A 13,039-nucleotide genomic window follows, 5' to 3' on the forward strand; every position below is an offset into this window, starting at 1 on the left:
TTATTCACTATGCAATAGAGTGAACATTGAACTGCTAAATCTATCATAAAATGTATAATTTTGTCCGCAGTACAAGTGCATATGATATTTGTTCTCACGCACAAACTACTGAGTATACACTTAAAAAAATAGTGTGAAATCAAGACAACCATTTACTAATCAGAAAACAAGTTGTACATGAACTTAATGAATGTAACATTCTTTGCAGTATAAAGTCTTTCAATGAACATATACCCTTGGTTGTTGTGTGCACAGTTATTAGATTTCAAACCAAGGAGCAGAATTAACCATATAAATTTATTTGTCTAATAAGTGATAAATATTTTTTGCACTCTTGATTTAGCAATAAGCTCTGCCGTCAAACTGCTAGTGAATCACTTGAAGTAAAAAATGTAGCTCACATTATACCCACGTTTAGATAAAGTGGAAAAGATTAAATAATTATAGAAACACATAACATGAATTATCTAAATTCCTGTGATTATGTGAAAAAGTGTTCAAACAGTGTAAATGAACAGTGCAATCAATAGTTAATAGAATTTATCTTTTCAATTTTTTTTTATGTATGTTTTAATACATTTTGGAATAAAAATAAAACTGGAAAATATGAAATTTTATTACCTATGTATAAAAACATTTACTAATTTTTTTTACGTAGCTGCTTTCTGATTCCACTCTGATTTGCCAGTGTGGCCAGGCATTATGATGCAAAATCCTTTGGGATAGCATACCACACTGTTTTTTATAGCTCTTTTATGATTTTTTAATGTTTTGCAATATGTATTGACATTCACTACAGATCTCCAATCACTAAATTCAACAAGACAAACCTTCTTGTACCAAAAAATAGTAACACAAGTTTCTTTACTGGAGTGAACTTCTACGGTCTAGGAGATTATGAATGCCGCCATCGCATTAACTGCTGCTTTGTTTTGACATCCAAAAAGAAATCCAGGTTTCATCTTTAGTATCAATGTGATCAACAATTCATCCATCACCTTCATTTTCATAATGCCGCACAAAATTCATACAATGCAGCAAGACATTTTTCTTTATGTGTCAATTAACATATTACCAAATTTTCAGTCAAACTTCATACATCAATGATTGTGAAACATTATACGTAATTGTACATATTAACTGGAAATTTTTATGTCAATTTTTTCAATCATCTATTATTACAGACAGTTGGACACTACATTTTTCATCATGAATGTTCATTTGCCTTTCTCGAAATGAAGAGCATTACCGTCTTTAGAATCATTCACAACATTCAGCCTATAAACGTTACAAATTTGTCTAAGAATTTCAGCTGCAGGATTGTTTTTTCCATAAAAAAATCAGTTTACTTCAGGTACTTCACAATTCAAAATTACAAACTGTAGCATTCACTATAAATGGATGAACATAAACAACAAAATAATTAAAACTATTGTTGTTAACAGCTGACTATTAATTAAAATAACTGAGCTGTGCAAATACCATCTGTTTACTTCGCAAATACAGTAGTATATTCAAAATGGATCTTACTTTAAAAACATACTTTCAGCCATCTTACTTTACGACTCATATTTTATATGACACGTGAAACTGATTAAGTTGCAAAATAAATGTTCCTTGTAGGGTTGAGTATTAAATTAAATGGATGCTTATAAATCACCTAAGGTAGAGGGGATGCTGACCAAAGCTACTGGTAGCCTAATGATGACAGCTAATTCTTACTTAGATGTTAATTGTTATGGCTGAATATCACCTGCATAGCGGTGATCTCAATATGCTGATATGCAATGTGTTTTATTGAAGAAGGAAACAAATCACATTCCTTCTCACTTTCATTATTAAGTCTGGCATGGAATGCTACTTAAGGAGAGCTGTTTCAGTTTTGCATGCGATTCATGTTTTCGCTCATGTGAGGTTCCCTACAAGCTTTAGGGTTGTGACATTTATACATGGTGTTCGTAAGTAATGAATGGGTGGTTACAATACAATTTCACAGGAGGCGGCTTGGTGATCACAGACGTGAAACTGACAGATCTGACTGTGTCCAAGAGGCAGCAGTGTTATGTTGCCAGTCAGGAGAGCAAACTTCTGAAAAAATACAACAGATAGAACATGGTAACGCCTTATAACAGGCCAGATGGGATGAAACAGAGGATGGGCGCTACACACATGAACTTATTCCAAATTTTTTAGTTTGCAGGACGCCTCTTCGGTACACCCTAATCAACATGCAACACCACAGTTTCTTTCTGGCAATGGTGCTTTTTGGGACAGACTTCAAAGGTTTGGCCTGGCAGACTCAAGCATGTGTCCACAGTGTGGACAACTGGATGATGGGTACACGTCTTTTATCAGTCCTCAAAGTACAAATTGAAGTGCACAGAGACCATTTGTCGGCGGAATATTATCGGATCGGCAAACTTTTATCATTTACTTGGCAAAAGAGAAAATTGCCGAAGGGATTTAGGGGTCTGCCTGGGTTTTTCCTGCTTTGTTTGTTTTTATTATGATTGGTTTGTTGGTTGTTAGTTGTTATTTTTGTGTTAGTTATCTTACTGTTTTGCTTTATTTTATTGTTATTTATTTTATATTCTTGTTTCATTAGTGTTACGTTATTTATTGTTATCTCTTTTCTGTTGTGTGTAGAACTCAATTAACCTATTCCGGATACATAGTTTCAGTTCCTTCACTCGTTAGTTTTTCAGTCTCATTTAAGAATTGAGATGTGTTTTGTTCATCAAGAGTTCTTAGTAATACGCTGATGTGAATGTTGCTTGTGGCATTCACACTGGTGGCATCCTGACTGAGGTTAAGACTGCAAGATGTCAACTGAGGTATTGAAGATGACCTCTGGTGAAGTCCATAAGGGCTAGGTACAGAGGAAATGGCATGGCGACCATAACTATCACATGTAGGTTGTTTTCCCCTACGGAGTTAGGATGTTCATAAGTAATCCTACTATTCTATTAAAGGGACTATTTTAACAAAAACATTAAAATTGTAAAATCTTCTTTTTTAAAAGTGTTATATTTTGCTTGTTTTTACTAAATTTTTCTATGTTGTTTTTTACTGAATCTTTTCAAACAGTTGTTTGTGCTTGTAACTAAGTGATATTGCTTCTATGTTGCTAGTAGGATGTTCAGATGTCCTGTTTTTCCATACTAGCTACAAAACTAACATGAACAATAATTCCCCAATATCAAAATTGTAAGATGGTAATCTGATTAATTGCTCTCATAATATCGACTTTTTTAACTTATATGAGGAAGATACTTTCATAAACACTACTAATAAAATTATACAAACAATAAACAAATAAGTTTGTTAACTATATAGTTTTTTAGATTGTATTCCAATTTATTATTTAAAGTATTTTAAATTTAACATATATTTTGATATTTGGTTATATAATAGATAAAATGTCAACATGATGTTACATTAATGTCAACATAGACCGGGCCGTACCAACTAATTTTGTTAACCTTTTTAAATTTGGTATTGCAAGGTTGAACCATTAACTTTGAATAAACAAAAATATAAAGATAAAGTAAAAAAATGTAAAATTTGTAATAAAAATATTATAAAGTATAATATCTGTTGTGTAAGCTGATGTGTCAAAATGGCATAAAATTAAAATAATTTTATGAAATTATATTTTTAGATTATTAATGTAATACTTAAAATATTAAAACAGAAAAACTGAGCTATACAATAGACAGACTGTTCACTTAACACAAAAACATGAGTTTAACTAATTGTTAGGAATCAAGTTTTAAATCTGATACCTATTGCTGCTTTACAGGGTCAAAAATATTTTTTTCTTAGTATTAAATAATTGCTTATAGTGGTTGCTAACAAGCCTAGTGCCATTGGAAGTATATATATTTTTGTAGTCTTTACATTGTTATGGGTTTAGTTATCAGAAAAAGTATTCAATGAGAACTTTAATGCGAAACAGATGTAGCTGTATGCTTAATGCATGTATAATGATACTAAATTAATTAAAAATACCTCCACTTACATTAATCTCTCTCTCTCTTGGCCTATAATGCAAATAAGTGGAAGTTCAAACAGTACACTGAAACACGAATACCACTCTCCCCGTTACATATGTATGGTCACTTTGCAACAATACCCTCATAGAAAATACACAATTTCCAAAAGGTCACATTTTTACACAAAAGATGTTCACAAAGTTACATACTTAAATGCTATAAAAAGGATAGCAATTTTTAAAACCAAAAATTTATGAAAACATGAGTATAAATTATAAATCGACTAATTTTTATAGAGTACAATTTTATCTATCTTTCTTAGCTTCATCATAATTAAATTATTTATGGATATGTTTAAACATTTCTGATATACTCAATTTTCAAAACTAGCCGTATTACATATGCATCAACACATGATAAAGCTAAAAGTTTGATAATTGTACTCAATATAGAAATTATGATGTTAGAAAAAAAATGTATATATATATATATAAAATAAGTGAATATATAATATTCACTTGTACAAAGTGTTATTTCTTCAAGGTTAGTAGTTCTTAAATGGGCTTCACCTATAGATATGCTCAAAAGTGTACCCAAACCTCTATGACTTATATTAAATTTATGTAGAACTAATGCGAATCCCCATGACACGTCCTTTCATTAACAAAAAATTATTAGATAATTGATCAAATAACTAAGATTCAAAATTAGCAGTTCAACTTCTGCAATGAATATACATTATAAAATAGCTTATTTTTTCATAACTATTTTCAAAATTTGATCATACAATTCACTTTTCTAAGTAACCACACAAAAAAAATTCACAAAAATTGCAACACTCAATATATTCCAAAAATACAATAGTTTCAAATCATTTATTCCGTTGCATGCATAAAAAAAATAAAATACCTGTATTTCTCAGAGCTTTTTATTTATTATAAAAATCAGACTGCATTAAAAAATTGAATAACTCAACTATTTTAATGACAATACAGCACAAAATAATAAAATAATTTTCAATTTGTTGATACAAAACAGGACAGTTACCTAACAAGTCCATTAGCTCACGTTGAGTAGTTCAGTACTTCCTCAGTAAAAGTGAAGTGGCCAGACCTGAACCCATTAGAACCAAAAAATTGAAGGGCACAGTCTGACCACCATGAAAACTAAACATTAAAACTAAATAACAAAGCCACTACGCAAAGCATAAAAAAATTACATGACTATTATTTTATGGCCACCATTTTAACAAATTTGTTGTTGCATACAATAACACCTATAAAACTGAATGCATGATAAAGCAATGCACTCAGAGATTTATGTTTCTAAAATCAGCTATAAACTGAACTTTTCAAATTAATAGTTTAAAACATTTTACATTAAAAGAACAAAAAAGGCTATTTATTTTACAGTAAGTCTAAGTATTATATACCCAACTCATAGACAGATGAGAAAATTGTTTCTTCCTAAATGAAAAACTAGTAATTTTTAAAAGTATTTTGAAGGTGGCTTTTAGAAGTATTTTACTAGCATTACAATGAACTACATCCTAGTATCTCACCCTGCTGCTTCAACAGCAGCAAAAATAACAGTATCATTCTTGAGATACCAGAAGTAGTTTTTCACTTTTGGATAAGTAATATCTGATTTACTTGAGCATAGCACAGAAACTTTCACCACAAGTGATATTATTCCAGTCAAATTAAATTTTACAATTCAGTTAACATTAATTTTAACAGACTACGAAAAAGTTTTATGATTATCTGTGATCTTATTTTATGATTTATTTCATATACTTCCATGGTATAATTTTAATAATACTTTAATTTCCTTCTTGCACATACAGGAGAGCCAAAAGTTATGCGACCCATAATCGTTTTTTTAAGTAATATTTCATCTTTAATAAAATATACATAATTACCTTTTTTTTTCTTTTTTATTGACTAAATCCTAACAAATTGTTTGCAAAACATTATTGGTCTCACACCAACAAGACATTTTTTAGTCTTACACATTCTGTTTGAATAATTTATGATGATTATTTCTATATACTTTCTTCTAAGTAACCTTAAAGAGAAAATTAAGGGAAAATAAACCTAGCAATGTAGATACAAATAAACCATAGCAAATTATTTTCTTCCCATAGAATTCATGCAATAAAAAACTGTAATGAATATTATCCATGGTGCTGCACAATCTTTTGTAGCCAGCAGTCATTTTCATCTTCTAGAAATGGTATGAACAGATTATAATCTGCAAATAACATTCAGCTGTTATTGTTTCAGTGAAAAAGATGGTTTCACTATTCTCTTTTGTGAAAATGCACTTCGAACAAAAGTTTGAAGGAATTATTCACAGAAGACTTAATATTTTTCAATAGTTATTGTTCTATATGTTTTCATAGCCACTTGAGTAAAAATATCATCCTTCATCTTGAAAGAAAATATAATCCAAGGCTTAAACAGTGTTATGAACAACCCGAATGAATCGATGGCATAATTAAACTTTTCCCTGTCAAGTTGTTAAAATTTTGTGCACAAAATAAATATCACACTGACAGAATTTTTAATTTCCTTGTCACTTTGCTGAGACTTCACATGACAATCTTGTTGACAATTTAATGTTCATTTTTGTAGCGAATATTTTAAGAATACAATAAAATTTTCTAAGGATTCATCATTTAAAATTGTAGATTAGACTTTTAAATTGTGGGTTGTTTCTGTTTGTACATACTACCAATTTTTGAAAGTCAAGCTATCAGGTACTTACAATTCACAAAAAAATATGAAAGTTTATCATATATTTCATGAATGACTGCGATTTAAAATAACTCTCAAAATTAAACACACATTAAGTCCAAAAACGCCAAACATAAAATCCATATTTGTTGGCCAACTTGCAGCTCACTTTTTAAAGATAGTGAAGATACTAGGAATTACTTTATCATTGTATATTATATAAATACAACATCAAGTGATGCCAACATGCACAAACTTAAGTAAATTTCTCACGGATTCAATATTCAAATTAAGAGTTGCATAACTTTTGACTCGCAAAGTTCATATAATAAACATGTATATGTAAATAATTATTACCATAAACTTACTGACCAAACCCCAGCCAATTAATATACAGTGAAACCTCTTGAAAATCATGCTAAATTCTTCAGTATGGAAGGTTATATTCCTTCAGGAATTTTCAAACTATACACCTATTTATAAATTATCACTGTCCAGCGTACTGTCAACTGGACTCTATAGTAATCATCTACTGTGCACTAAAGTACAATAATTAAATGATTGATTCACTATTTTGTATAATATCCACAAGCTCAGTGTTGATTCTAGGTCCATAAACAACTGCATCTATTTTTCATAACGTCTATATCTATCCGCAGATTGTTAGTTCTCAATCAGATCATCAGGGTGTACTGATTATTAGAATTCAACAAAACAATGCTGGCTGAAAGAATGTATCAAGAGGCCATTGTTATTAAAAGTTATAACTAGTTTGACCTAGTCTTGAACTGTCCACATGCACTAATCCTCATGTTGTTCCAATAAACAATAATTGCAACATTTTAATCTCTGACCCAATAACATTCATACGTAAGATTTGTTCAAGAGCAATTTTCATCTTTTTAGCCCATTAAAGAAGAGTTGAAGGGAATCATTATTGATCTAATGAAGAGACCATAGAAGCAGTAAAAACGTTTTTGCATACCAGTCTGATAACTTTCTTCCAGAAAGGAATTCAAAAGCTCATTAAAAGATGGACTAAGTGAATGGAAGTAGTGGGAAACTATGTAAAAAAATAATGCATGTACGATTTATTTAAGTACAAATGAATATATTGATTTTTTGAATTTCACTTCACTTTCTGGCTTGCCCTCATAAAATGAGGTGTATAAATAGTATCTGTTAAATTCAGTATAATTCAATATTATCACTGAATAAGTATTAGAAAGAAATAATTAAAATCCTAATAATGACTGCTTTTTTATTTCCTTCTTGTGGACTATTCAAAACTTCCTCTTTAAATTTGGTCACACTTACTTACTTGGAAGATCAGACAAAATAGAAGTAGAAAGGAATTAACAGAACAGTACTGCAACAAACCAGCTTGACTGAGTGATAAAGAAAGAGCAGTAACTTTTTTTTAAATAAAATTTTAGTATTTACTAAGTTATAATTTTATGTTTTAAATATTTACAACTTGTACACAAAAAATGCTCTTAAGTCTTTAAGCTGATCGTCCAGGGTCTCACCACAATAAAGAAAGCTCTTTCAGGCTTTTATTACACTGAATATAATAATTATACTTCCCAGACATACCTGTTGATCAACAAAACCTTATGAGTCTCTGTGTATGGCAAAATATCTTGCAAAATATAAAATTTCATCCAATTTTTTGGGTAGTCTTAAATAATAATTTCAAAAGATTTCACTGTATAGTCATCAACATCTAAGAATACAATAATTCTATGCTAACAACATAATTATTTCTAAATAAGCTAACATGAAAATTATGTCAAGATCAATTTTAATAAATGAACCAAAAAATACTAATTATGCACAATTAACTATTAACAGGCACACTTCAATTCACGATCATCTTCAGTCTCGATTTTTCATTACATATTTATCTTATACATTATTGTAGCATGAAAAAAAGCTTTTTTTTATTTAAACTCTTCTGCATCTGAAAGTGATTTTATCAGTTTTTATTGCAATTCAAAAGTAATAATGATTACAACAATAATTTATGTTAAGACACTATAACATTTAAAAGTTGCAGATGATCTGACAAGAGGCTTAAGACAAAAACAAAGCATGCCACAAAGACAAGAATAACAAGCATCTCATACCAGGCTTTCTTTTTTTAAAAAAAGGAGTTAAGAAGTGCTTTCTCACTGCCTTCTTCACAGAGCCAAATATACTGTTACACAAGTGTCCCAAGCTCACCAAAATGCAAGAGATATCAACCTGTACGTGGCACTTCACTTGATTAACTGCCAAGTCTAGCTGTATTATAAATATCATTCTCAGAGACAGCAACTCTGAACTAGCAGTACCTTAGGTGGTTTACATGTAAAATAAGAATGGCCACAACAGGCAAGATAGAACAAGAAATTAATATAGTCCATTATAATAGAAAACATTTTATTACAAAAACTATCAGTATTCAGTTGGAGGGGTAATAAATGTGTACACAATTACATAAATTAAATATTTAATAAAATATGAAAACTGAAGATGATCAAAAGATGCCCCACAACAAGTACATTCTATTCAGTTGATGAGTATGGTGGTTCATTTATTTATACTGATAATCAATCATATAATAAATACTGTATTTTAATTATTTAACAAATTGATACGCCAAAATACTACATGTAAATAACATCAGAGGTATATGCTAAATTTTAATATGATTAGTATTTGCAGAAATAAATTTACTAGCAGTCACAATCTTTTTATAGAATGTGTCCTCTAATATACTTCATAATCCATGGAATAGATATTGAAAATTTTGTAAATAATTTTCAGATAAAAGTAAAGATAAAATTTTTAACAATTGGAGGCAAAATTTTATTGAATAATTTTCTAAATATAACTGTTATCTTACAAAAAAAGTAATTATTAATAAATGACAATAACAAAACAAAAAAAAAAGCAACAAAATGCCTTAAAAATACATTGAAATACAAAGTGCATCTTCCAATATATTGCTTCTTGTTAATTAAATATATGCAAGTGGTCATATTTAAAATGTAATTAAATAATAACAAACATTTAAAATTAAAATTTCTACAAGTTCAAAGAAATCTTTAATTGTTGTGTAAAAGACAACCATTGAAAGAATTATAAACACAAAGAGTAATACGAAGCAAACAAATGATAACTATAAGTAAACAAAAAATTATTTTCTCACCTGCAGTGGTCATCTGAGGACGTGATGAGCTTCTGCTGGGTGGCATGTTGCTAGGGTAGAATTTGTGATAATTGGCTAGGTTTGGAGGCGGTGGCGTCATGTTAGAGGGTGGCGGCGGTGTCAGATTCATTGGAGGAGGTGGAGTCATGGTGGCAGAACAATGTCCTGGAGTGATCATATCCAAACCATTCGTCAACTGCTGCAATTTGGCCAAACTGCATGAAGGCGTTCCAGGCTGTGTTGCCTGAGAACATGTTGCTGGTGAAGCAGATGGTGTATGTGAATGCGGGTGAATGTAGAAGTTTGTAGGTGTTGAAACTGAACAGGATGATGATCCCAAACTGTTCCTATTTGAACCTTGTTGAGCCATTCTATGCTGGATGACTGTAGTCATCGGTACACTGACGTAAGTTCCAGTCTGTGGCATACTAATGTAACTTCCCTGATGCGAATGATGGTGAGAATATGTAGACTGCTGCAGATGTCTTGAAGGTTGTGGGGCTGGAGGAGGTGGTGTCGGGGCTGGAGGTGTGGCTCTACTTCTTGAGTGATGCTGACTACTTTGACTCTTCCGGCTGCTACTGCTACTGCCACCACTATTACCGCTGCTACTACTGCTTGTATTACTACTGCCACCAGTTATACTACTACTATTACTGCTGCCTCCATTATTATTAGTGCTGCTGCTGTTTGAGCCAGCATTACTAGGGCTATTGGTGCTATTACTTGTATGTTTTGTAGACACCGGTGCAGGAACAGATGGTAATGGTACAGGTATGGGAACTGGTGCAGGTGAAGGCTGATATTGGTGCAAAGGAGAAGAACTCAGGTGATGATGATGGTGGTGATGGTGATGCAGAGGAAGGATATTTGTTTGTTGGGCACAGTCTGGATAAGGTGGCAAAACAGAAGGAGGTCTTGGAGGTTCAGGGACAGAAGGAGTCATATCATTTGAAGATATTGATGTTGGTGATTCTAAGCCCAACTGGTTAACATCCAGATCACACTGTCCATATCCATGGATGGAATGCACTGAATTGGTGGTAGAATCTGGAGTATATACACCCATGCTTGGAATTTCTGGTTGAGGAGGAGTCTGTTTTACCGATGTGCTGTCAGTACTATGATCTGCATCGACTGCTTCTGTTTGTTTCTCCTTTTCTCCTTCATCCAATACAACTAAAGGAGGTGAAGAGCTATGTTTCTGTTCTTTTTGTTTTAATCTAGTAGGAGATTGAGGAGGTCTGCTATCATCCCCGCTATCATCAGCTTCTCTCTTTTTTATCATGCCACATTCTTTATTACAACTATCATTCTTTCGACCTACTTCTTTGTGTTTAGAATCTAAAGTTTTTAAATCAGTCTTTTTTTGGTCAGTTTCTTTGTCTTTTTCAGTATCACCAAATTTTTTAAATGGTGACTCAGATTCTTCAATATGAATATTTTCTTCACCTTTTTCTGAACCTTGTTCACCTGGTTTCAATTTTATAAATGCTTTGGGCGTAGTTCTATCTTCACTTACAGCTGTCAAATCCATTTCTACTGGTTTCTCCTTTTCATTTTCTTTCTTGTCTAACACAGACTGATCCTGCATAATACTCTCTTTATGTTTTCTATCTTCTGTATTTTCCTCATTAGCATTATAACCATTGACAGCTACATCCAATTGTTTTTCTACACAGGTCTGCTGACCACTTTCTTCAGTTTTCGTATCATGTTTAGTTTGCATTTCAGAGGATTGATTGGAAGGCAGCTTCAAGTCTACTTTTTCCATAATACTGCTCTTTTCAGACTCCTGCGACCTAATTTCAGATTCAAGTTCCATACTTTCAACCAAAACTAATCCTGTTTTCTTCTCAGGCAGCGTCTGAATAAAAAAAATCACAGAAATAACAAGTAGTAAAGCAGTTATAAAATAAAAAAGTGTTATCCACAACTAATATTTTTATTGTATTAAGTGTAATTTTTTAATTGCATAAAAGTACAAACAAATGGCAGTGTAAACTGATAGCATAAAACCTGAAATGCAAATTACCACTTAATTTTTTTTTTTTTTTTTTTTAATATATACATCTAGATTTTTACCTTTTTGATCATAATTCAACATTTTTGCATAAAAATGTTTTCAATTTTATTTCTTCCCTCCCCTACAGAAATCTTTTGCTAAATTGGATACTCAACATGTAAATCAAAAAAAACTTTCTGTAAAACAAACTTTGCTAGATACTTCATTCAAGAGTCTACAATAGTCAAAAACTACTTCCATTAATTCATTTAATTTGATACTTGTCACTAAAATGCATCCTCAGGCAGTAAATCATTAAAAAAAAAATGTTTTACCTGATGAAGAGTGAAACCTTTTTATAACATTGAATACCATTTCATTGTATTCACCAAGTTTTAAGATAATATAAAATTAAACTGGCTTAAAGGTTTTTTAAGGAAAATTTATGTTCAAGATTCACAAAAAACCTTTTTAACAAAAATTAAAACTGTTCTAATAGCAATAATAAATAAAAAATATCTCAATTCTTTTTAAATAAATTTTGGAAACATGTAACTCTAAAATCCTAATTTAAAATAAATTAGATTATCACTGGAAAATGCATCTATAACATAGATGATGTCATATGGAAGTTTTCTTAACATTTTATTTTCTGAAATAATGAACAAAAACTACAACATATTGGTTTATTAAAGAAAAAAGGTCAACTTTCAACAGAATTATAAGAAACCATGTGGAAGGTTTAAAAAACATCATTTTATAGGAAAAATGATCGATTTCCTATAACTTAAGAAACACATTACAAATTTTCTGAGTCACATATTAAAATTATTTTTCAAATGTCATTTTAGCCCACTGAGCTGGTTTAGTGGTTAACCTGTGGCAAATCGGCTGTTTTTCGAGCTAACAGCTTGAAAAGCTAAAAAGTTAATTTAATTAATTTTCAAAGTCAAAGATTCTGAGGTTCGAATCATAGTAAAAATTAATTACTTTTATACAAATTTCAATAACTAGACAGTGGATATCAGTGCACTTTGGATTCAAATAACCACACATGTCAAGAATGGTCGGCCCGAGTGTGTACAAGACAACACCTCATTATATG

At 30.9% G+C, this 13,039-nt stretch overlaps 1 protein-coding gene across 5 annotated transcripts in view; it reads right to left on the reverse strand.

Annotated features, from left to right (window-relative positions):
* Positions 1-13,039, reverse strand: part of enok (histone acetyltransferase enoki mushroom) — a 150,828-nt gene that overhangs the window by 14,337 nt on the left and 123,452 nt on the right. For all 5 annotated transcript variants that reach the window (XM_075382531.1, XM_075382530.1, XM_075382527.1 and 2 more), the window contains exon 18: positions 9,930-11,796. In XM_075382531.1, the coding sequence (XP_075238646.1) occupies positions 9,930-11,796 (1,867 nt within the window). The remainder of the gene's footprint in view (positions 1-9,929; positions 11,797-13,039) is intronic.

The sequence above is a fragment of the Lycorma delicatula genome, chromosome 1 (genome assembly GCF_047948215.1).
Source record: "Lycorma delicatula isolate Av1 chromosome 1, ASM4794821v1, whole genome shotgun sequence".
Classification (NCBI taxonomy): Eukaryota; Metazoa; Arthropoda; class Insecta; order Hemiptera; family Fulgoridae; genus Lycorma; species Lycorma delicatula.